Source organism: Garra rufa, chromosome 11, assembly GCF_049309525.1.
Source record: "Garra rufa chromosome 11, GarRuf1.0, whole genome shotgun sequence".
Classification (NCBI taxonomy): Eukaryota; Metazoa; Chordata; class Actinopteri; order Cypriniformes; family Cyprinidae; genus Garra; species Garra rufa.
In genome coordinates this window covers 40,895,661-40,921,383 of record NC_133371.1, presented here as the reverse complement: position 1 = coordinate 40,921,383, position 25,723 = coordinate 40,895,661, and the positions used below count along the sequence as shown (strand labels likewise).

At 32.4% G+C, this 25,723-nt stretch overlaps 1 protein-coding gene across 1 annotated transcript in view; it reads left to right on the top strand.

Moving 5' to 3' along the window:
* Positions 1 to 3,278: 3,278 nt before the first annotated feature.
* The window catches only part of vwf (von Willebrand factor), a 40,220-nt gene continuing 17,775 nt past the window's right edge, over positions 3,279 to 25,723 (top strand). The window contains exons 1-26 of the mRNA XM_073850212.1: positions 3,279 to 3,295; positions 4,315 to 4,417; positions 4,957 to 5,020; positions 6,411 to 6,557; positions 6,682 to 6,784; positions 6,907 to 7,115; positions 9,520 to 9,641; positions 9,741 to 9,957; positions 10,036 to 10,158; positions 11,267 to 11,378; positions 13,272 to 13,318; positions 14,303 to 14,439; positions 14,523 to 14,661; positions 14,787 to 14,887; positions 16,858 to 17,053; positions 17,303 to 17,518; positions 19,323 to 19,563; positions 20,537 to 20,631; positions 20,779 to 20,933; positions 22,557 to 22,660; positions 22,777 to 22,915; positions 23,000 to 23,134; positions 23,223 to 23,369; positions 24,904 to 25,044; positions 25,147 to 25,245; positions 25,334 to 25,494. Coding sequence (XP_073706313.1) covers positions 3,279 to 3,295; positions 4,315 to 4,417; positions 4,957 to 5,020; positions 6,411 to 6,557; positions 6,682 to 6,784; positions 6,907 to 7,115; positions 9,520 to 9,641; positions 9,741 to 9,957; positions 10,036 to 10,158; positions 11,267 to 11,378; positions 13,272 to 13,318; positions 14,303 to 14,439; positions 14,523 to 14,661; positions 14,787 to 14,887; positions 16,858 to 17,053; positions 17,303 to 17,518; positions 19,323 to 19,563; positions 20,537 to 20,631; positions 20,779 to 20,933; positions 22,557 to 22,660; positions 22,777 to 22,915; positions 23,000 to 23,134; positions 23,223 to 23,369; positions 24,904 to 25,044; positions 25,147 to 25,245; positions 25,334 to 25,494 — 3,470 coding nt within the window. The remainder of the gene's footprint in view (positions 3,296 to 4,314; positions 4,418 to 4,956; positions 5,021 to 6,410; positions 6,558 to 6,681; positions 6,785 to 6,906; positions 7,116 to 9,519; positions 9,642 to 9,740; positions 9,958 to 10,035; positions 10,159 to 11,266; positions 11,379 to 13,271; positions 13,319 to 14,302; positions 14,440 to 14,522; positions 14,662 to 14,786; positions 14,888 to 16,857; positions 17,054 to 17,302; positions 17,519 to 19,322; positions 19,564 to 20,536; positions 20,632 to 20,778; positions 20,934 to 22,556; positions 22,661 to 22,776; positions 22,916 to 22,999; positions 23,135 to 23,222; positions 23,370 to 24,903; positions 25,045 to 25,146; positions 25,246 to 25,333; positions 25,495 to 25,723) is intronic.

The following is a 25,723-nucleotide window of genomic DNA, read 5'->3' as shown; positions in this document are numbered from 1 at the left end:
GTGCACACGCTTTATTTTGCTATGCTTGTTGGGGTTTCTCGGGAAATCTCTTTTTTTTGAACATTTATTTTGTGGTAAAATCCACTTGGTCTTTATTCCCAGGGAATTACGTCATGATGGAATGACGTCACCACAGGCAGAGCAGAGCCCAGAGGTTTCTTCCACTGATCTGTGGATTCTTCTAAGGCATTTTTAAATGTTGCATACGATATGTGACCCTCCCTGCTGAAAAAAAAAACAGCTAGTTAGGTATGTTTTGATGCTGGTTTTAGCTGGTTTATGCTGGTCCTTTGCTGGTTTATAAACCAGCAAAGAAACCAACAAAGGACCAGCATAAACCAGCTAAAATCAGCATCCCAGCACCAAAACATACCTAACCAGCATATGCTGTTTTTTTCAGCAGGGTTGTACCACAAAACCAGTAGTAAGGGTAATTTTGTGAAACTGAGATTACATTATCTGAATGCTGTATAAAGCTTTCCATTGATGTATGCTTTGCTAAGAAAGGACAATATTTGGCTGAGATTTAACTGTTTGAAAATCTGAGGGTGCAAGGAAATCAAAATATTGAGAAAATCACCTTTAAAGTTGTCCAAATGAAGATCTTACTTATATTACTAATCAAAAATTAGGTTTTTATATACACTACCGTTCAAAAGTTTGGGGTCAGTAAGACTTGTAATAGTCTTTAAAGAAGTCTCTTATGCTCATCAAGGCTGCATTTATTTGATTAAAAATACAGAAAAAACAGTCATATTGCAAAATGTTTTTACAATATAAAATAATGTTTTTTATTTTAACATACTTTAAAATAGAATTTATTTCTGTGATGAAAAGCAGAATTTTTATCAGCTGTTACTCCAGTCTTAAGTGTCACATGATCCTTCAGAAATCATTCTAATATGCTGATTTATTATTAGAATGATCAATGTTGGATAATATCAACAGTTGTGCTGCCAAATATTTTTTGGAACCTGTGATTTTTTTTTTGTCAGGATTCTTTTATGAATAAGTTTAAAAAGTACAGTGTTTATTCAAAATATAAATATTTTATAACAATGTAAATTATTTATTATTAACTTTTAATAAACTTTTAATTATTAACTTAATACATCCTTGGTGAATAAAAGTATTAATTTCTTAAAAAAAAAAAAAAAAAAAAGAAACAATAAAAATGTACTGACCCCAAACTTTTGAACGGTATTGTATTTACGGTATGAAATTTACAAAATATCTTCATGCAACATGATATTTACTTAATATCCTAATGATTTTTGGCATAAAATAACAATCTATCATTTTGACCCATACAATGTATTTTTGGCCTGTGCTATTTAAAACTAATTTTGTGGTCCAGGGTCACATATGTCCTGTCAACTTTATTATTTTATAGATATGCATGTGTTAATAGTGCTTGTCCACTTTCTGTAAATGAAGATGAATTAAGTATTTATGTTCTCTTTCATTGACACAAAAAGAGAAAATGTAGTTTTACAGAAAAAAATAGATTTGATCAATTTCTTCATTTTATATGATACATTATTAAATCTCACATTCCTGACCTTCTACTATTCTTCACTTTTAATTGAACCAGACTTATTTCTCATACTAAAAATAAGAAAAACAATAAAAAAAGCACCACAGCAGCTCTCATTGTCTCACAATTCCCACACACAAGAATTCATAATCAAGAACATCATTATTCGAGTCATCTGCATACACACGTTTTTATATCTGATGGATAGGGATCTGGAATGTGCAAATATATTTATACATTACCAGTCAAAAGTTTTTGAACAGCAAGATTTTTCATGTTTCTTAAAGAAGTCACTTCTTATTTGATCCAAAGTACAACAAATACAGTAAAATTTTGAAATATGTTTACTATTTAAAATAACTGTTTTCTATTAAATACATTTTAAAATGTAATTTATTCCTGTGTATATATTCCAAATATTCTGATTTGCTGTTCAAAAATATTTATTATGTTGACAACAGCTTAGAATTTTTACAGGTTTCTTGGATGAATAGAAAGTTCAGAAGAACAGCATTTATCTGAAATAGAAATCTTTTTACCATTATAAATGTCTTTATCATCACTTTTGATCAATTTAAAGCATCCTTAACAAATAGAAGTATTAATTTCTACAATTTCTTATTAGGCATGGTTGTGAAAGATAGTGAAAGATCAATAGCATATGTACTTTCTCTCTCTCTCTGTTGGCCTATTAACTTTTTATTGACATCAAACACTAAGCATCTCTTAACTACTGTATTCTGCCAAAACATAATCCATAATACACCCTTCTGTAGTAAAAAATGATCTTGTCTGAATCAGGAGAGAAATATTCACAAATCAAGCACCGTTTACAAGTTCAAACAATCCAGAACAGTTCTGATGTTAGAGAACAAGGAAACATTATTATGGATTATGGACTAGATTTTCTCCAGAAGCAACAGTTTCAAGTTAGAATGTCTTAATGATGGATTTGTTTGTTTGTACAAACACACAGCTTTTCACATTACAAGATGTTCATTTGTGGACTAAAGTGGTGTGGATTACTTGTGGATTACTGTGATGTTTTTATCAGCTGTTTGGACTCTCATTCTGACGGCACCCATTCACTGCAGAGGATCCATTGGTGACCAAGTGATGTAAGGCCAAATTTCTCCAAATCTGTTCTGATGAAGAAACAAACTCATCTACAGTCGTGGCCAAAAGTTTTGAGAATGACACAAATATTAGTTTTCACAAAGTTTGCTGCTAAACTTCTTTTAGATCTTTGTTTCAGTTGTTTCTGTGATGTACTGAAATATAATTACAAGCACTTCATACGTTTCAAAGGCTTTTATCGACAATTACATGACATTTATGCAAAGAGTCAGTATTTGCAGTGTTGGCCCTTCTTTTTCAGGACCTCTGCAATTCGACTGGGCATGCTCTCAATCAACTTCTGAGCCAAATCCTGACTGATAGCAACCCATTCTTTCATAATCACTTCTTGGAGTTTGTCAGAATGTCAGAAATGTCAACGTTTTGGTCCCCGAGCCACTTAGTTATCACTTTTGCCTTATGGCACGGTGCTCCATCGTGCTGGAAAATGCATTGTTCTTCACCAAACTGTTGTTGGATTGTTGGAAGAAGTTGCTGTTGGAGGGTGTTTTGGTACCATTCTTTATTCATGGCTGTGTTTTTGGGCAAAATTGTGAGTGAGCCCACTCCCTTGGATGAGAAGCAACCCCACACATGAATGGTCTCAGGATGCTTTACTGTTGGCATGACACAGGACCGATGGTAGCGCGCACCTTTTCTTCTCCGGACAAGCCTTTTTCCAGATGCCCCAAACAATCGGAAAGAGGCTTCATCGGAGAATATGACTTTGCCCCAGTCCTCAGCAGTCCATTCGCCATACTTTCTGCAGAAGAACAATCTGTCCCTGATATGTTTTTTTTTGGAGAGAAGTGGCTTCTTTGCTGCCCTTCTTGACACCAGGCCATCTTCCAAAAGTCTTGACCTCACTGTGCGTGCAGATGCGCTCACACCTGCCTGCTGCCATTCCTGAGCAAGCTCTGCAGTCTGCACTGGTGGCACTCCGATCCCGCAGCTGAATCCTCTTTAGGAGACGATCCTGGCGCTTGCTGGACTTTCTTGGACGCCTTGAAGCCTTCTTAACAATGCAGTGGAAAGTTTTTTTCGGGATTAAGTTAATTTTCATGGCAAAGAAGGACTATGCAATTCATCTCTTCATAACATTCTGGAGTATATGCAAATTGCTATTATAACAACTTAAGCAGCAACTTTTCCAATTTCCAATATTTATGTAATTATCAAAACTTTTGGCCACGACTGTACATCTTGGATGACCTGAAGGGCCTGAAGCAAGGCTATGATTTAGGACATGAACTTCATGTTTTTCCAGCAAGTTCAGGATCAACAACAAAAGGTAGCATAAAAACTATATTAATTATGAATGCATGTGTTAAGAGTTCATGTGAACATGCTCTGAACACACTGTCGCACTGAGGTTTTTCCAGCAGTTAATCCATCAATATCAGAGACAAGTTACATCACAGAGGCTGAGAACTCCCTGCATATGCTGCGGTTTGTGTACGTGTGCGTGTGTGTGCTGTTTGGCTTGGCACTAATGTCCTCTGTTGGTTTGTCTTATCTGTCTTCACTGCCAGACTAATCCTTCAGTTCCTCCAATGCCCAGACTTCCTCCTATTGTCCTCTCCTTAATGAGTTTGAAAACGGAAATCACACCATCCCTCCCTCTCTCGTTCTTATAAAGCGTTTCTTTTCTTCTAAACTAGGTTCCAGTCATGTCTTCAGGATTGTGAGACACTGGACAGAGAAGACCTTGGACAGCAAAGCACTTCAGTGAACCTGTTGCTGGGAGCCTGCAGCTGGGCAGAGGTTAGAGGTCAAAGGTAACAGGTGTCACACTGTCAGCACGCTGTCCTAAATATGTATTTGTTTCTGTGATTATTTCTAATCCTTGTCTGAAGTAGTGCACATCTGTTTATTTGTTTAAGGTTTCGCTATTTAAGCATGCATTGAAAATACAGTGGGTGTTTGTGAATATACTGTATTAACGCTTGTTTTTCTCATACTTAGCTAATGCTCAAAAATAACAGCATTGTTTCTGTGCCGTCTACGTGGAATACATGACCCGTCTAAAACTCTCTGACAGATTTGTAGGTGCTCAGAGATTTCTGCTTTGTTTCACACATCCAGCTGAACTTTTGTCTTAGCTCGTGCTATTATTTGTCACTAAATGAAACCCCCACATGCTCACCTAAATATATTTTGATTGCCAGCAACTGTGCACCCTTTACTAAAAAAAAGTAAACATTGCAATACAGTATTGTATGCTTTCTAGGGTGTTCTGGGTGGTTGAGGTGATTAGAAACTGGGCTAAGTCTCTTATGATTTCTTTTTCTTTTTTTAATCAGATGAAACCGTGCAGATGGAAAGGATGGAGCAGAATCCTGTGGGTTTTCGCCTTGAGTTTTTCAGGTTAGATTTAAACATTTGTGCATGTTTTCATCTCTTGTCTGTTGGTTTTGTTTAGAACTGTTTCAAAACTTTTTTTAGCAAGGATGCATTACATTGTGAAAATTTGATTTTTTTTTAAATAAACACCTTTTTTTAATACTTTCTATTCATAATTAAACCCCGAAAAACAAAACAAATACAGTTGGAGTCAAAAGTTTACATACAACTTGAAGAATCTGCAAAATGTTAATTATTTTACCAAAATAAGAGGGATCATAGAAAATGCATGTTACTTTTTATTTAGTACTGACCTGATTTCTGTTCTTCAGAAAAAAAACCTTCAGGTCCCACAAATTCTGTGTTTTTTAGCATTTTTGAACATTTGAACGCTTTCCGACAATGACTGTATGATTATAAGATTCATCTTTTCACACTGAGGACAACTGAGGGACTCATATGCAACTATTACAAAAGGTTCAAATGCTCACTGATGCTTCAGAAGGAAACGCAATGCATTAAGAACCTGGGGGTGAAAACTTTTGGAATTTAAAGATCAGGGTAAATTTAACTTATTTTGTTTTCTGGGACACATGTAAGTATCTTCTTTAGCTTCTGAAGAGCAGTACTGAATGAAAAAAAAATGATATTCAGGTAAAATCAGAAAAATGTACACATCTTCATTCAGTTCAAAAGTTTTCACCCCCGGCTCTTAATGCATCGTGTTTCCTTCTGAAGCATCAGTGAGTGTTTGAACCTTCTGTAATAGTTGCATATGAGTCCCTCAGTTGGATTTTAAAATCATACAGTCATTGTTGGAAAGGGTTCACATACACAAAAATGCTGGAAAATCTAATAATTTGTGGCACTTTTCTTAAGAGCAGCAGGCAGTTTAACTGTTCAGGACAAACAAAGGACTCAAAAACAAAAATCACTAAACAATCAGATAACTTTTGAACAGGGTCATTTTTATAAATTCAACTATTATTTTCTCTTGTGGACTATGTATAAATTTAAAATCTTTTTTAAGATCAGTACTAAATTATAGGTCATGATCCTTCTTATTTTGGTAAAATCACCTTTGCAGATTCTGCAAGTGTATGTAAACTTTTGACCTCAACTGTATATTAGCAGCTGTTTTCAATTATATAATAATAATACATGTTATTCTTGAGCACCAAATCAGCATATTAGAATCACTTCTGAAGGATAATTTGCCACTGAAAATTCAGCTTTGCCATCACAGGAATAAATTACATTCTAAAATACATTAAAATACTAAAACTGTAATAATATTTCACAATATTACTGCTTTTACTGTATTTTTGATCAAATAAATGCAAAACATTAGTTGTTGCTTTGATTAAAAGCTAGCTTGCAAGTGGCTGACTCTCTTTACCTCTTTGTTCTGTAGGTTTGGTGTCAGTCGAGGGGTCTGGTCGCTGTAGTCTGTTTAGCCGGCAGCATATACACACATTTGACGGTGTGATTTATGAGTTCCCTGGAGACTGCAGCTATATGCTGGCGGGAGACTGCCAGCACAGAAGCTACTCCATACTGGGTAAAAGCCAGTCACACACACACAAACACAAACACAGGTTTTCATGAATTAAACAAGCTATGGCAAAGTTTGTACAGTGTCAAGATGATAAAATGCCGTCTTTTGTCTGTGTGTTTACGTCTAGGTGACTTCTCTCATGGAAAGAGGAAAGGAGTGACTTTGTTTCTGGGAGAATTCTTCGAGCTTCACCTCTCTGTTGATGGGACGCTGTCACAGGGAGCAGAGAGGTACAAATTGTAAATTTCCAAGTCAAAATATAAAAGGAAATGGTTATGGATTGCTAACTGAATTTCAGATGTAAATGATAAACTGAAAAAAAAAAAAACTAAAAAACTAAAATCCCCTCCAGGCTCCCATTGCCGTATGCATCAAGCTCTGTGTTCGCAGGATATGAGCTGGGATACATTCGATTATGGAGTGAAGAGTTCGGGTTCTCCATCCGTATAGACCCCTCACGTAACATCCAACTAACGCTTGCCAAGCAGCACAGCAACCGTACGTGCGGCCTGTGTGGAAACTACAATTATTTGGTGGAAGATGAATACACTGCACAGGAAGGTGAGACATGAATGCAGGAAAGAACACAGAAACATACCTCTCACACTCTCTTTTGGTAAGATGTGTTAAAAGCAGTGCACAGGATGCTGATTAATACGAGCTGGGGAAATAGGTGGCGTCTGTGTTCGTCCTGAAGACAAAACATTAGAACGTTTCAGTAGAAAGCTCTTTGTTACAGAGCCTTGCGTGTGTGTTTGAGAGATACTGTATGTCTGCCCTGTCATCGTTCTGTTTTAGAGCTTTTTGATGGTGCACTTATCAGCTGTGTTTACATTTAGAACAATATCTTATATCTTATACGCAAGTCGACCGCATGATACAGAGGTGGTGTTTGTGTATGCAGAGCTGAAAGATAACATGTTTAAACAGGTGAAGCCTGAGAAGAATGTGTTCTGGTTAAATTACACCCTAAATAAAAAATGTATAGCGTTAAGTTAGCATTTTGACATAATTTTCATGACAGAAAATTGAAGCACATTCCCCAACAAGCTCTAAATATAACATTTAAAACAAAAACATCTCATGTTTCTGGATGATTCATTTATTTTCAAGTTTTCCTGTCAAAATGAGCAGAAAATAATAAAAAACATTTTAATATGGCAATGAGAATATTTATAATATTTTATAAATATTTATATATTTATAAATAATTTCTTTTTCAATGATATATATATATATATATATATATATATATATATATATATATATATATATATATGGATAAACATTTTCTTATTATTATACATATTGAAAAATAATAATAAAAATAATAATAATAAAGAGGAATACGAAAATAATAAAGAAAATAATCATTTAAAAAAACAGTTTTTTTTTCCACATTATTGCAAAAAAATAAAATAAATAATATTAATTTTATTTTTTCTATCTGATTTTTAAAAGCTTTTTTTAAACTTATTTTGGAGTTTCCCTTTCAAAATTAGCTGATTTTTTAATTAAAATTAAATAAATTAATAAAAATAATTTAAAAGAAAATAATTAAAAACATATTTTTTCAACATGGCAATGAAAATAATAAAATATTATACATATTATACATATTTTAATATTATATATATATATAATATATATGTATATATATATGTGTATATGTATATGTATATGGATAAACATTTTTTGTTATTCTAAATATTGAAAATATAATAATAATAATAAGAAAAATGTTTTTCACATTACTGCAATTAAAAAATAAAAAATACAATATTTTATTATTTGTATCTGATTTTTAACAACCATTTTAAATATATTTCATTATATATATATATATATATATATAATACATGAAAATAATACTAATAATAAATAACAAGAAAAATATCTGACTTTTAGCTTAATTTAAATATAACTCAAATATATATATATATACAGTACAGACCAAAAGTTTGTCAAATGAATGAGAAGGTGTGTCCAAACTTTTGGTCTGCACTGTATATATATATATTTTTTTTTTTATTATTACAGTTTTTACTCTACATTTGTGCAGTTTTCAGTGGGTTAGTAATATTTTTTAAATATATATAAATTAATAAATAAATATTTTTAAAATGGGTTTTTATACAAAAACTGCTTTTTTATGTAAAATACACTTTATAAAAGACCCACATTTCTAACTTTAATTCATGGGGATAACATGGATAATTTCACATGGTTTAATGTAAGATTTTGCCCATCTTTTGAAAAATCCAGTTTTAAAAGTAAAAAAAAAAACAACTACAAATAACTTTTACCAGTAGGTGGCTGCAGAGCTCCACTATTTGCTATTTGCTATTTGACCAGCTGAAAGATATTTTTTCACAAGTTTTTTCAGTTGAATTCATATCTACAGTACAGACCAAAAGTTTGGACACACCTAAAATGAGAAGGTGTGTCCAAACTTTTGGTCTGTACTGTATGTAATTTTAAAATAAAACCTTTTTTTTTTATAATTCATAATTATAACTCCATATATATGTATATGGTTTGTTAGGATAGGACGATATTTGGCTGAGATACAACTATTTGAAAATTTGGAATCTGAGGGTGCAAAAAAAAAAAATCTAAATATTGAGAAAACCACCTTTAAAATTGTCCAAATTAAGTTTTTAGCAATGCATATTACTAATCAAAAATTGAGTTTTGATATATTTACGGCAGAGAAGTGACAACATATCTTCATGGAACATGATCTGTGCTTAATATCCTAATGATTTTAACCCATATAATGTATTGTTGGCTATCGCTACAAATATACCTGTGCTACTTAAGACTGGTTTTGTGGTCCAGGTAATTATAATTAAATTATTATTATATTATTATTATTATTATAAGTAAATAAATGGAATAAACTTTGAGCAAATCATATTCTTCATGAGCTTCATACATATATTTATAAATGTGTTTGTTTCAGGTTTTCTGACAGATGATCCATATGACTTTGCAAACTCCTGGGCCATGAAAGGAGCAGATGAACCCTGTAAACGTGTCTTGCCCCCGTCTCAGAGCTGCAACAGCACTGGAGAATCAGCTAAAGTCAGACGCTCACCTGCAAAACAAAAACAACCTTCTAAGTGCATTATCATACAGATAACATCTTTGGGATGTTTCTGAGCATGTATGTGTGTGTTTCAGGATCAGATGTCACGGTGTGAGGCCATGAGCAGCTCTGCGCTGTACCTGCGTTGTGCTCACCTCGTGGACGCGGCTGCGTTTGTGTCCATGTGTGAGTCTGACGCCTGTCACTGCAGTACGGGAGAAGACTGTGTGTGCCAGGCCATGCTGGAATACGCCCGTACCTGCGCCAGTCGCGGAATAACACTGTCCAACTGGCATGTACAGAGCCAATGCTGTGAGTAATACATACATACTCACTTTCACAATTGTATAAATACATTTCACAGTCTAATGTATGTTTCCATTTGCTCAGCCCCAAAGTGTCCTATTGGCATGGAGTACAGCGACTGCACCCCGACCTGCTCCACTTCCTGTCAGAATGTAAACATCCAGGAAGTCTGCAAGGAGGAGTGTGTTGACGGGTGCAACTGTCCAGGTGAGAGAGATACCGGTCCACCAATCTAGAAGGATTTGTACAGTAAAGAGACAGTTAAGACATTTATATCATTTTTATATATACAGAAGTCAAAAGTTTTTGAACAGAGAGATTTTTTATGCTTTTTAAAGAAGTCTCTTCTGCTCACCAAGCTTGCATTTATTTGATCCTATTTAAAATAACTGTTTTGGTATTTGAATATATTTTAAAAATGTAATTTATTCCTGTGATTTCAAAACTGATTTTTTTAGCATCATTACGGAAAGAAACTATTCTAATATTCTGTTTTTCTGCTCAAAAAACATTTATTATTATTATGTTGAAAACTGCTGAGTATAATTTTTTCAGGTTTGTTTGATGAATAGAAAGTTCAGAAGAACAGCATTTATGTAAAATCAAAATCTTTTGTAACATTATAAATGTCCTTATCATCACTTTTGATTAATTTAAAGCATCCTTGCTAAATAAAAGTATTAATTTCTAGAATTTCTTTCCTCCCGCCAAAAAATACTGACTCCAAACTTTTTAAACAGTATAGTGTATAATGTTACAAAAGTTTTCTATTTCAGATAAATGCTGATCTTTGGGTCTTTCTATTCATCAAAGAATCCTGAAAAAAATCAACTGTTTTAAATATTAATAATAATAATAATAATAATAAATGTTTCTTGAACAGCAAATCAGAATATTAGAATGATTTCTGAAGGATCACATGACACTGAAGACTGGACTTTTGTACGTAAATGTAAACATACCAGGCAATAAAGCTCATTTTGATTCTGATTCTGACTAATAATGTTGAAAATTAAGGTTTAATCACAGGAATAAATTACATTTTAAAATGTATTCAATTAGAAAGCAGTTATTTTAAATAGTAAAAATATTTCAAGATTTTACTGGTTTTGCTGTACTTTGGATCAAATAAATGCTGGCTTATTGAGCAGAAGAGACTTTAAAATACATTACTTACTGTTCTAAAACTTTTGACTGGTAGTGTAAATTCATCTTTAGACTAAAAAACAAGACACAGATACTGACCACGAAGGGTTATTTTTGTAGTCTGCTTAGTTTCCTGCTCAGTGTTGAATGTTTGAAATGTATGTGTCAGCGGGAAAGGTGTTGGATGGAGATCGCTGTGTTGACGTCTCTCAATGCTCCTGCACACATGCTGGACGCCGCTACCCTCCTGCTTCCTCCATATCGCAGGACTGCAACACATGGTGGGACACAGACACACACACACACACACACACACACACACACACACACACACACACACACACACACACACACACACACACACACACACACACACACACACACACACACACACACACACACACACACACACAAACAAACAAACACATATGTGCAGAGGTGTAAAAAGTACTCAAAAATTTTACTCAAGTGAAAGTACAGATACTCAGTGAAAATTTTACTCAATTAAAAGTACAAGTATCTGGCCAAAAACATACTTGAGTAAAAGTAAAAAAGTACAACTTAAAATTGTACTCAAGTATTAAAAAAGTAAAAGTACTGACAGACATACAGAAGTATGATTAAAGGGAGAGAAAGATGCAAAAATGCAATGGCAGAGGTCAAACACATATGTGACCCTGGACCACAAAACCAGTCTTAAGTCGCTGGGGTATATTTGTAGCAATAGTCAAAAATACATTGTATGGGTCAAAATTTTAGATTTTTCTTTTATGCCAAAAATCATTAGGAAATTAAGTAAAGATCATGTTCCATGAAGATATTTTGTAAAATTCCTACTGTAAATATATCAAAATGTAATTTTTGATTAGTAATATGCATTGTTAAGAGCTTAATTTGGACAACTTTAAAGGTGATTTTCTCAGTAATTTGATTTTTTTGCACCCTCAGATTCCAGATTTTCAAATAGATGTATCTCGGCCAAATATTGTCCTATCCTAACAAACCATACATCAATAGAAATCTTATTTATTGCTTTCATATGATGTATACATCTCAGTTTTGTAAAATTTAACCTTATGACTGGTTTTGTGGTCCAGGGTCACATATATCTAGTGCCACAACAGCAATAAAAATGAAGCACAGAACACCGAAAAAAAACAAACAGGGAAAGGTATTAAAAGGAAACTCCATCCTTTCCACTCTCATGCCATCCCATATGACTTTCATTTATCAGATGAACACAAACTAAGAGTTTTCAAAAAAAAGAAAAAAAAAACTACTTTCCATATAATGCAAGTGTATGGGACATCTAAAAATGACAAAAAACTATACACAAATGAATATGACAGTAACTCAGGCAACCACTGGTAATGAATCAGGGTCTCCTTAAGTGAAGTGATGTAAGATATGTAAGAAAAATACAAAGACTAATATTTTAAACTTGACCGTCATGTTCACTTTGTGTGGTTTCTGAAGTGTTCCTGTCCCCTTGCATTATATTTACTAAAAATCTTTGCTTGTGTTCATCTGAAGAAAGGAAGTCATGAACATCTGGCATGACAGAGGTTCAGATAATGATGAGAGAATTTTCATTTTTGGGTGAATTATCCTTTTGAAGAGCAAGATTTGATGCAGAGACATAATACATATTCCAGACAGAATACAATGTGTTAAATTAATGAGAAGAGTCATAGAATTAAACAAACAACATTAACACTTTGAAAGGCCACTTTTTGTGGTGTCTATTAAACGTCACTGTCTAAAAGGATAATTGATCTTTTAATTGTCTATTTGGGGCACTTCAAGTTTTTTTCTCAGCAAATATTGATAATTATTTGCACCTAATTTGATTAATTCTCTTCTGTTTACCATATTTAATGTGCATAAGATGAAATAAAAATGTAATGTACTTTTTAAGATAAAATAAAATTGTAAGGAGTAAAAAGTACTGTTTTTTTCTTCAGAAATGTAATCAAGTAAAAGTACAAGTAGTCAGTTTAAATTGTACTTGATTAAAGTACAAATCCCCAAAAATAATACTTAAGTACAGTAATCAAGTAAAATTACTCAAGTATTTTACACCTCTGCATATGTGCACATTACAAAACAATGCATTCAAATATTTGTGGCTGCTATATCTGTACACATTAACTTAAACTTAACTTAACATTTAGCATCTGTCGCCATGGATCATGGGAATGCACCAACGAAGACTGCCCTGGTAAATGTGAATTTGTAACTTTTAACTATTAATTTCATGTAAGCTCAATTCTATTAGGAAATACAAAAATATCCTATTTCACCAGGAAATATGTCATATTATGACACTAAAATGACATTAAATATTTCCTAATGCCTTAGTTAGCAAACGTTACATTATTGATATATAACTATTATATAGATATAGTTGTCAAAAGTCAAAAGTTTACATTCCCCTTTCAGAATTTGCTAAATGTTAATTATTTTACCAAAGTAAGAGGGATGATACAAAATGCATGTTATTGTTTATTTAGTACTGACCTGAATAAAAAATTTCACATAAAAGATGTTTAAACATAGTCCACAAGAGAAAACAATAGTTGAATTTATAAAAATGACCCTGTTCAAAAGTTTACATATACTTGATTCTTAATACAATGTTCTTACCTGAATAATCCACAGCTGTGTTTTTTTTATTTAGTGATAGTTGTTCATGAGTCCTTTGTTTGTCCTGAACAGTTAAACTGCCCACTGTTCTTCAGAAAAATTCTTCAGGTCCTAAAATTTTTTTGGTTTTCCAGCATTTTTGTGTATTTGAGCCCTTTCCAACAACGACTGTATGATTTTGAGATCCACATTTTCACACTGAGGACAATTGAGGGACTCATATGCAACTATTACAGAAGGTTAATGCTCACTGATGCTCCAAAAGGAAAAACAAGGGGATGTAAACTTTTGAATGGGGTAATTTTTTATAAATTCAACTATTTTCTCTTGTGGAATTATTTTCTCTTGTGGACTACACGTAAACATATTTTATGTGAAATATCTTATTTAGGTCAGTACTAAATGAACAATAACATGCATTTTGTATGATGGCTCTTATTTTGGTAAAATAATTAACATTTTGTAGATTCTGAAAAGGGGGGTGTAAACTTTTGACCTCATCTGTATAAATTATATAGACATTGTTTTCTAATTGGTTTCTTGCTCTGTCTCTCTTTAGGGGAGTGTCTGGTGACAGGACAGTCCCATTATAAGACCTTTGACAATAAGTTCTTCACCTTCAGTGGTATTTGTCAGTATCTTCTGGCTAAAGACTGCCAGAGCAACTCTTTTTCTGTCATCATTGAGACTGCACAGGTCTGAAATCTTCCTTATGGTACTGTATATACACATGCTGGTTTGTTTGGCTGTGTGCTTATGGCTGTATTTTTCTGTTCAAGTGTGCTGATGACCAAGATGCTGTCTGCACACGGTCAATTACACTGAGGTTCCATGATCTGGCCAATCAGACGGTTCGCCTCAAGCATGGGGGCGTGGTCTCTGTGGATGGAATGGACGTGCAGACGCCCCTAATTAATGGTCTGTCAGCATGAAATGCAGAGTACATACAGATGCATTTTTCTTCAAACACATGGACAGTTGTAGTGTAATAATAGAGGTGTGCAAATCATAGCACTGCATAGCAATGATGTGTTTGTGTGTAGGTGCATTAAGAATCCAGAATACTGTGTTGTCTTCTGTGAGATTGCGTTATGGTGATGATCTACATCTGGATTGGGATGGCAGAGGACGTGTTTTGCTCAGGGTAAGTGTGTACTGCTGGAAAATACAGGCTATAACAGCTTAACGTGGTCAAGCTCAACCAGTTCTAAGAAGGTTAAAGAAAAAGTTTACCTGATAAATAAAAAAAATTAAAAAGCTAAATTGAATATAAAAATGAAAAAAGTTTACCCAATAAATGAAAAATGTGTCATTAGTGTTGTTATTGTTAACTAAAACTAAAAATTAAAACCTAAACTGTTAAAAAAATTTATTAAACAAAATAAATTCTATAAATAAATTCAAAAATTAAATTTTATTTAAAAAATGTTGAAATAGAATAAAACATACATTTTGGATTAAGAACATAAAAACTTTAAAAGAAAATTATACATTTTGCCTTGCCAACTAAAAATAATTATTGAAAATAAAAATAATATTGAAATAACAAAGTACAAAAATTACCAAAAGTAAAATAAAAATGAATTAAAGATAAATTAGCCAAATGTAAAAATAAAAAAGCCAAAGGTTTACCCAATAAATGAAAAATGTGCCATCATCAGTTATGTTATAAACTGTTAAAAAAACATTCAAAATACGTATTCAATTTATTTAAATTTAATTAAATCAAGTCTAATTAAAAATGCTGATATAGAATAAAATTTAAATTTTTGATTAAAAACATAAAAACTTTAAAAGAAGATTCCTTGCCAATTTTGCCTTGCCATCTAACTGAAATATCCAAGTTTTAGTACAAAATGGCTAAAACTAAATAATGTGTCATCATTGTTATTGTTAACTAAAACAAAAAATAAAAAAAAAACATTTAAAAAGGAATAAAATGTAATTATAAAATGCTGAAATAGAATAGAATATAAATTTTAGATTAAAAATATAAAAATTTAAAAGAAAATTATAATTTTTGCCTTGCCAACTAACTGAAATAACCAAGTTTACTTACAAAAATGACCAAAACTAAAATAAAAATAAATTAAAGCTAAATTAAAAAATACAAAATAAAATTAAAAATAATAAACATTTGCCCAATAAATGAAAAATGTAAAAATCTAAAACTAAAAATTTCAATTTAAACTGTTAAAAAAGAAGAAAATATAAATTTTACATTAAAAGCATAAAAACTTCAAAAGAAAATTACAAATTTGGTTTTGCCAACTTGTTTAACTTAAATAACCAAGTAAAAAAAAATACAAAAATTAAAAATTAAATTAAAAATTATAACATAAAAAATAAAACTGACACAAGCACCAACAATGTAAATTAAAATAGAAAAATGAAATTATAAAAATTTAAGGTAATTAAAAATATAAATATAAACACTAAAAACACTAGTAAAAAAAAATAAGACTGGTCATCATTTACTTATTCTTATGTCATTCCAAACCTTAATTTTCCTGTTAAATAAAAAAAAGAAAATTCTGAGCACTATGCTACAAAAAAACTTAATATTGATGTTGTACAGCTTCTTAAAGTATTTTAAAAAAGCACCATCTTAGGCCATATGATTGCTTTCTGTGAGAAAAAAATATAATTTTTAGTCATATATTTACTTTGAAATACATTTAAACATTGCACCTCAAAACACATTGGAATATAATTGTATGGAGCACTTATATAATAATTATGATATATTTTCTTCATATTTATATTTACTGTATGGAAAAGAGCAGTGTGAACATTCTACCAAACACCTTCTTTCAATCACCTAAACCAGTTTGATTTAGCTAAGGACCAGTTTCGATCATCCAGAAACCCTGTAAAACAATCTACCACCTTAAAGTAGTTTTATCTCTAATTTCCAGCAGTCTGGATCAGATGTCGTCTGTCTGAGAATGCTGGGAGTTTTGGTGCTGAAATACGCCCCATGTACATATAATAGAGTCTATGTGTGAAATACAGAATCTGGGACATGTATCAAATACACCTGTGCTGCAAACCTGATATGTGAGCATATGTGTGTGTGTGTGTGTGTGTGTGTGTGTGTGTGTGTGTCTGCAGCTAAACCCAGCCTATGCTGGGAAAACGTGCGGTCTGTGCGGTAATTATAATGGTAACCAAGGAGACGACTTCTTAACAGTGGGTGGGCTGGTGGAGACGCGTGTCGAAGGATTCGGCAACGCATGGAAGATGAACGCAGACTGTGACAATGTTGAATTGCAGCCCTCAGATCCCTGCAGTTTAAACCCTAAGAGAGGTATAAACATGCACATACGCATACTGATACATGCATATGAACAAATATTCAAGGGGCACCACTTGTAAATTTTGCATTCAAAAACACTAGTTAATGGCACTGCAAAATATGCATATTTATAGACTACAAATGCATATGAATTAACATCTGAGTTTGGATGCTTAAAAGTATGATGTCATGATTTTTATATGCAACAAACACCAGAGGGCAACAAAGACCATCAGGTAACCTGTGGTATTGTGTCTACAGTACGTTTTGCAGAAGAGGCCTGTGCCGTGCTGCTTTCTGCAAAGTTTGAGCCCTGTCATTTTATGGTCAGCCCTGAGCCATATGTGAAAAACTGCCGCTATGACGTCTGCTCCTGCGCAGATGGTCAAGAGTGCCTGTGTGATGCTGTTCACAGCTATGCAGCCGCCTGCGCAGCCAAGGGTGTGCTAGTCAACTGGAGGGGACATGGATACTGTGGTATATCTCATTTAAATGCCATACAATTTTTTTCCTCAGTATTTTACTTTTCCTTAGTATTGTATCTTATTTTTCAGTACAAATATATCTTCTTTCTGAAATTGAGATACATTTACGTGAGAAGAGAAAATGTTATGTCTTGTTTTCTGAAAAATATATAACAAGTACAAAAAAAACATATACAGATATAAAGTTATAAAAATAACAAAACACCACAGAAGTAATAAAATAATAATATTAAAATTACAATAAAAAAACTATTGACAAAACGATATATCTATAACTATATATTTTTAAATTATACATTTATCATATTAATTGTAATATTAAAAATAAATCTAAAATAGTTTTCCCTAATTTGAATATATAAAACAATGTTTGTAGCTATTAAAAAACAATTTCAAAATAAACTGAATTTAAAAAGTATTTTATTTCAGCTAGTTGTAAAAGCAATATTTATAATGTTCGTTTAGTTTAACTTGAACTAGCAGAATAAATACAACTAAACAAATCAATAAATAAAAATGATAAAAAAACAGATATATTTAAAAAATAAACTAAAAATGAATAAACTGAAGCAATAAAACTAACTAAAAAATTACATTAAATGTACAAATAAAATCTAATTAAAATATGAACAAAAAATATTGACAAAACCAAGTATATATATATATATATATATATATATATATATATACACACACACACATATACACATACAGTACATAAATTGTACATTTATCATATAAAATGTAATATTAAAAATTTATGTAAATAATTTTTCCCTAATTTGAATATGTTTGTAGCAATTAAAAAACAATTTTGCTTTAATAAAACAAAATAATACTTAATAATAATAATACTTAATACTGAAGTATTTAATTTTAGCTTGTGAAAACAATATTTCTAGTGCTCGTTTAGTTTAACTTAAACTAGCAAAATAAAACAATGAATAAAAATTGCTAAAAAACATAGATATATTTAAAAAATAAAGTAATAAAAATGACAAAACAACAGAAGTAATAAAACTAAACAATATTGAAATTACATTAAATATAACATAAAATCTCATTGAAATATTAACAAAAACTATTGACAAAACCATATAACCACAACTATAATACAAATATAAATATATAATACTATCAATAACAATAAAATAACACTATAGCAATGTTTGCTAATTGAGGCATTCAGAAATATTTAATGTCAACATGAAACTGCATTTCCTACACATTTTAGTGTCATAATGTGATGTATTTCCTGGTGAAATAGGAAATATTAAAGGATATTTTGTATTTGTTAATAGAATGGAGCTAGACTGGCATTAAATTACATTAAATTAATAGTAAAGCATTCGCATGATCCATGGTGACAGACTCTAAAAGTTATATATTTACCATATACATTGTATTATTAAAAATAAATTTAAATACATTTTCCCTAATTTTATTATACGAAAGTGTCATATAAATTGTATTATTAAAAATACATTTTAAAACATTTTTTATTTAATTTTTCCCTAATTTTAATATATTTTTGTTGGCAGTTATTTCCCAATGTAAATATATTTTGTCCTTTCTGGAATTAAGTTTTGACTTTCTTACACCAATTTTATTTCAGAAAACAAGTTGACTCGTTATGCTTCTGAAGTAAATGTATGTTGATTTTTAAACAGCTGAATAAACTAATATGTTATTCAAAATCTAAAAATGCATAAAGGTTTACATAACAAAAGTCAACAGAAGGCCTCCATAAGGACAGAACACCAAATGTGTGTGTATTTGTATGTGTGCTTTGGCAGAACTGACCTGTCCGAACGACCAGGTGTATGAGGTATGTGGGACTGTGTGTAATCAGACGTGCCGCTCTCTGTCGCTGCCTGACGGTGACTGCGGTGGCTTCTGTGAGGAAGGCTGTTTCTGCCCCAAAGGACTTTTCCTCAGTGACTCAGGCGAGTGTGTGCCCCCCGAACACTGCTCATGCCACCACAAAGGAGAAATCTTTGAGCCCAACGACATGATTGGTGACCATCACTCCATCTGGTTAGCAGGAAAATACATTCATTTACACAATACTTTATTATATGTGTGTGTATTATTGTTTTAAAGGAGTAGTTCACTTTCAGAACAAAAATGTACAGATAATGTACTCAACCCCTTGTCATCCAAGATGTTCATGTCTTTCTTTCTTCAGTCGTAAAGAAATTATATTTTTTAAGGAAAACATTTCAGGATTTCTCTCCATATAATGGACTTCTATGGTGCCCCCGAGTTTGAACTTCCAAAATGCAGCTTCAAAGGGCTCTAAATGATCGCAGCCGAGGAAAGAAGTGTCTTATCTAGCAAATGATCAGTTATTTAAAAAAAAAAAATAATAATATTCAGTTTATATATTTTTTAACCTCAAATGCTAGGCTCTGTGTGTACTCTGTGTATTCCAGTTCATGAGAGTTAGGGTATGTCGAAAAACTCCAATCTCATTTTCTCCTCCAACTTTAAAATCATCTTACATCACTGTTTTACCTCTTTTTGTAAAGGGTGTTTGATCTTCTTTGCACGTTCACTTTGTAAACACTGGGTCGGTACTTCTGCAGTGCAGAAGGACAATTTTGAAGTTGGAGGAGAAAATGAGATGAAGGTTTTTCGACATAGCCTAACTGTCATGAACTGGAATACACAGAGTGTTTGAGGTTAAAAACTATCTAAATTGTAAATAAAATAAAAAATTTCGCTAGATAAGACCCTTCTTCCTCGGCTGGGATCATTTAGAGCCCCTTGAAGCTGCATTTAAACTGCATTTTTGAAGTTCAAACTCGGGGGCACCATAGAAGTCCACTATATGGAGAGAAATCCTGAAATGTTTCCCTTAAAAAACATTCTTTACGAGAGAAAACAAAAACTTGTCAGCTTGGATGACTAGGGGATGAGTACATTATCTGTACATTTTTGCTTTGAAAGTAAACTACACCTTTAAATGTGAGTGTTGATGTTTTTCTGTCTTAATGTTTTCTTTTAGTGTATGCGAGAGTGGATCAATGCAATGCACTTCTAATGAAGCCACTGGATCTACTCTGTCTGATCTCTTCTTTGATGAACATTCCTCTTCAAGAGGTATTTCTATGTCGCCACTTTTACATCTCTGCGCACTTTTAGTGGAGCACAATTGCACTTGAACAAATCAGAGAAACACAAGTGGACAGAATATTGTCAAGTGGCTCAGACAAGTGCATATAATGAGTTTGTGTGTTTCACCTGTAGGACGACGCTCTATCTCTTGTCCTCCTCCACTGCAGAGGTTTGAGTGTGACAGCGGAAGGGATTCTGGGATAGAGTGTGCCAAGACCTGTCAAAATCTGGACCTGGAGTGTGTCAGTCAGGGATGTGTGTCTGGCTGCATGTGTCCACCTGGAACGGTAAGTGCAAGAGTAAACACTAGGAAACACTGCATTGAACTGTTTAACATTTCTCTCTTAAATATTGATTAGGGCTAAGCATTGATACAAATTTCATGATTCAATTCAATTTTAATTCAGAAGCTTGCAGAATATTGATTATTTTGGATGTATGTCAGATGCAGTACATGGCAAATTTTCTCAAGGGAAAAACAACAACAACTAATGCTGTAAAATACACATGAGAGTCAGTTGGTACTACATGACTATATTATTGAAGGTTAAACTAAACGAATTTCTATACAAACTTTAATTACACTCAATGAAGTTTTTATAATAATAAAGTGATATTATTAACTGTAAAATTACACTACCAGTCAAAGTTTTTGAACAGTAAGACTTTTCATGTTTTTTTTTAAGAAGTCTCTTTTGCTCACCAAGCCTGCATTTATTTGAGCCAAAGCAAAAACAGTAAAAATATTTCAGATTTTTAATATTTAAAATAACTTTTAAGCTTTGTATTTGAATAATGTCATTTATTTCTGTGATTTCAAACCTGAATTTTTAGAATCATTGATAGTCACATGATCCTTCAGAAATCATTATTATTACTATTATGTTCAAAACAGCAAAGAAAAACAGGATTTATCTGATACAGAAATATTTTGTACCATTAAAAATGCATTTATCATCAGTTTTGATCATTTTAAAGCATCATTGCTAAATAAAAGTATTCATTTCTATAATTTCTTTTCCCAGCTTTTGAATGGTATAGTAAGAAACATTTTCTTATCATTATTATTATAATCAATATTTATTTAAACTGTTGAGTATATTTTTTCAGGATTCTTTGATGAATAGAAAGATCCAAAGATCATCATTTATCTGAAATAAAAAGCTTTTGTGACATTATACACTATACAAATCAAAAGCTTAGAGTCAGTATAATTGTGTGTGTGTGTGTGTGTGTGTGTGTGTGTGTGTGTGTGTGTGTGTGTTAAATAAATTCTAGAAAATAATACTTTTATTTAGCAAGGATGTTTAAATTGCTCAAAAGTGATGATAAAGACATATATAATGTTACAAAAGATTTTTATTTCAGATTAATGCTGTTCTTCTGAACTTTCTATTCATCAAAGAAACCTGAAAAACAGCAAATCAGAATGATTTCTGAAAGATTATGTCAGTATCAGTAATGATGCTAAAAAACTTATGTTTGAAATCACAGGAATAAATTACATTTTAAACTGTATTCAAATAGAATACAGTTATTTTAAATAGTAAACATATTTTAAAAAAATTACCAGTTTTGCTGCACTTTGGATCAAATAAATGCAGGCTTGGTAAGCAGAAGAGACTTTAAAAACATAAAAAATCTTTTGACTGGTAGTGTAAGTGATTTGTGTAAGCAGTCATTCTTTTCACTCACTACATTTTATAAATGTAACTTATCTATCAACATTGTAAGTATAAACTTCATTACACCTTCCAAATACATAAACTTGTGTGACATTTGATATAGTATGTTATATGCATGCATGAGGAGCACAGTTTATAACAGGAACACACATTTTTTTAATATCCAAATAAGTTCAGTTGATTTTGATTTTCAGTTAGACAATTGATTTTTCTGGCTATTTGCAGGTTCGACACAAAAAAGAATGCATTCCACAAGACCAGTGCCCTTGTTATCATAATAACCGTCCCTACGTCTCAGGACAGAGCATTAATGTGGAATGCAACACCTGGTAAATCAGCCAATCATGGCTCTTACTGACACTGCAATGTCATTTTGTTTGTTGCAGACATCAAGTATAAACATTCCAATTATTCTATTACAATTGCATTTCCCTTTGTGTCCCAGTGTTTGTGAGAAGCGTCAATGGAAGTGCACGCAGCGTGTGTGTGACGGTGTGTGTCGTGTAATTGGAGAGACGCACTACATCAGCTTTGATGGACTGAAGTTCTCGTTTCCTGGACCTTGTCAATATGTACTAGCTCAGGTAAAGCCAATATCCTAGTTTTCTCACTCTTTTACCTCATTTGTCCTTTATATTGACTTGTTGTCCCTCGTTCTGTGTGAGCAGGATTACTGTAACGGCTTGGACGGCACGTTCAGGGTTCTGGTGGAAAACTCGGCTTGTGGGATCGCTGGCTACCGCTGCAGTAAAAGCATCACAGTGTTGTACATGGGAGGACTGATTGTCATGGAACACAATGAGGTCAAATAAACACATTTCATCACTTTTCATCTTGTGTGAAGTAGACATATACAGACCACCTTTTTCATTGTTTTCTTTTCTACTGTAGGTGAGGATGAAGAGGCCTGTGTTGAAAGAGATAGCCGTTGAGATTGTGCGCTCTGGACAGTACTACATCGTCCTTCTGGGGAAACACATCTCCATCACGTGGGACACAGGAACACGAATCTCACTGCAGATCAATGGACAGTACAGGGTAACACACACACACACACACACACACACACACACACACACACACACACACACACACACACACACACACACACACACACACACACACACACGTTGGGTTTACATGTTTTATGGGGACATTCCATAGGCGTAATGGTTTTTATACTGTACAAACCGTACTTTCTATCGCCCTACACCTACCCTACACCTAAACCTAGCCCTCACAGGAGATTGTGCACACTTTTACTTCATCAAAAAAACTCATTGTGCATGATTTATAAGCCTGTTTCCTCATGGGGACCTGAGAAATGTCCCCACAAGGTCAAAATCTACTGGTATTCCTATCCTTGTGGGGACATTTGGTACACACACACACACACACACACACACTTTTTTCATTTTTAATGAAATAAAGTTATAATTTTAGCATATGCCCAAAGTGAGTTTTTATCATATTTACCCAGAGTTAACCCTAATAAAAATAATTTTTAAATTAACATTTTAATCATGTATGAATCAAATTTTATGAATTAAAAATATTTTTGATTCATTTTATATTTAAGAATGTCCTTAAAGTGAAATCTTGTTTTATTATAAGTTAACAAAATAAATTAAAAAGTTAAAAAGGTCAGATAAAAAATGTATAAAATATGATGTATAAAATATGGTTTAGGAATTATTTTTACCTGGGTTTCTTTCTAAAAAAATTATTTATGACCTTATTTATAAGCCTTCAGAATATTTTTTTATATATTTGGGCATGTCCCCAAAGTGATATGTCATATTTATCAAAAAGTTAACCCATTTTTAGAGTTCAAAAGTAAAAAATGTATGAATTTAAACACAAAAAATGTCCACAAAATGATTTAAAAAAAGTGATTTTAATAAAAGCATTTTAGAGTTCAAATAATAATAATAATAATAATAATAATAAAATGTATGAATGAAATATATATATATATATATATATATATATATTTAAGAAAAAAATAATAATTAAATATGATTTCTGAATTATTCTTTTACATTTGAACATCTCTCCAAAGTGAGTTTTGGACATGTATGAATAAAATGATTTATGTATGCAGAAAATATGATTTAGGATTTATTTTTACTTTTTTTTGTTGACTGTATTAGTTAAATAAGGTTAAAAATTATTTATGAATAAAAACTGAATATTATTAGATATTTGGGCTTGTCCCCCAACGTAATATGCCATATTTAGCAAAACGTTATTCAGAAATCCTTTATGCTTCAAAATATATGAATTAAATATGATTTATAAATTATTTTTTACCTTTGAACATGTCCCAAAATTGATTTTTTTTTGGTCACATTTAGTAAAAGGTAATTCTAATAAAATCATTTTTAGAGTTAATAATTTATGAATCAAAATGGATAAATTCAATATGGTTTCTAAATTATTTTTACATGTTCCCGAAGTGGATCAAACCCAAGTTGTTGCCATGGTACAGTTTAATGATACACACACACGTATTCTCTGCTCACACAAATTGCTTATCTAATTTTAAACCAGGTTTATGTGTGTGTTTAAGGGGAAAGTCTGTGGCCTTTGTGGAAATTTCGACGGCAGTCAGAATAATGATCTGCTAAGCAGCAGTAATCAGATAGAGGTGGACGCTGCAGACTTTGGAAACTCCTGGAAAGTTCGACCCAGCTGTGCTGACGCTGTTCCGGTGAGTTCATGGCCATCACAGCCTGACCTAGAATGTATTCCTACAGTGACTAAGAACATAAAAAGGCATAAAATAACCTCATATTTTGACATCTGCATGCAGGTTGTGTCTCAGTGCAGCACAGACATGGTGAAGCTGGTGACGGTGGAGCAGTCCTGCCGTGTGCTCACCAGCACCATCTTCAGGGAGTGCAATAGTGTGGTTGGTAACATACTGCAGTCAAAAATATATTGCCATGCCATTACTTCTATTGCTTATGCTTTTTTACTTACTTCTCTGACTATGTCAGGTGGACCCGGAGCCGTACTGGGACATCTGTACTCAGGACACATGCTCGTGTCCGTCTGTGGGTGATTGTGCATGTTTTTGTAACACTATTGCTGCATACGCTCATGAGTGTGCACAGAAGGGACTGGTGGTGAACTGGAGGTCCAATGACTTGTGCCGTAAGTTCGAACCCATCTGACTGTGTTTCTTCTGCAAAACATAAAAGGAGACATTAGGTAGAATGTTCACATTATTTTATATAATGAAAGTGAATGGTTATAGAAGCTCTTGAGCACCAAAAAGTAGTTCAAATGAATAATGCACAGTGTTCCAAGTCATTTGAAACTTTGTGTGTTCTGAAAATATATTTTTAGGGCTGTCAAATGATTAATCACATCCAAAATAAAAGTTT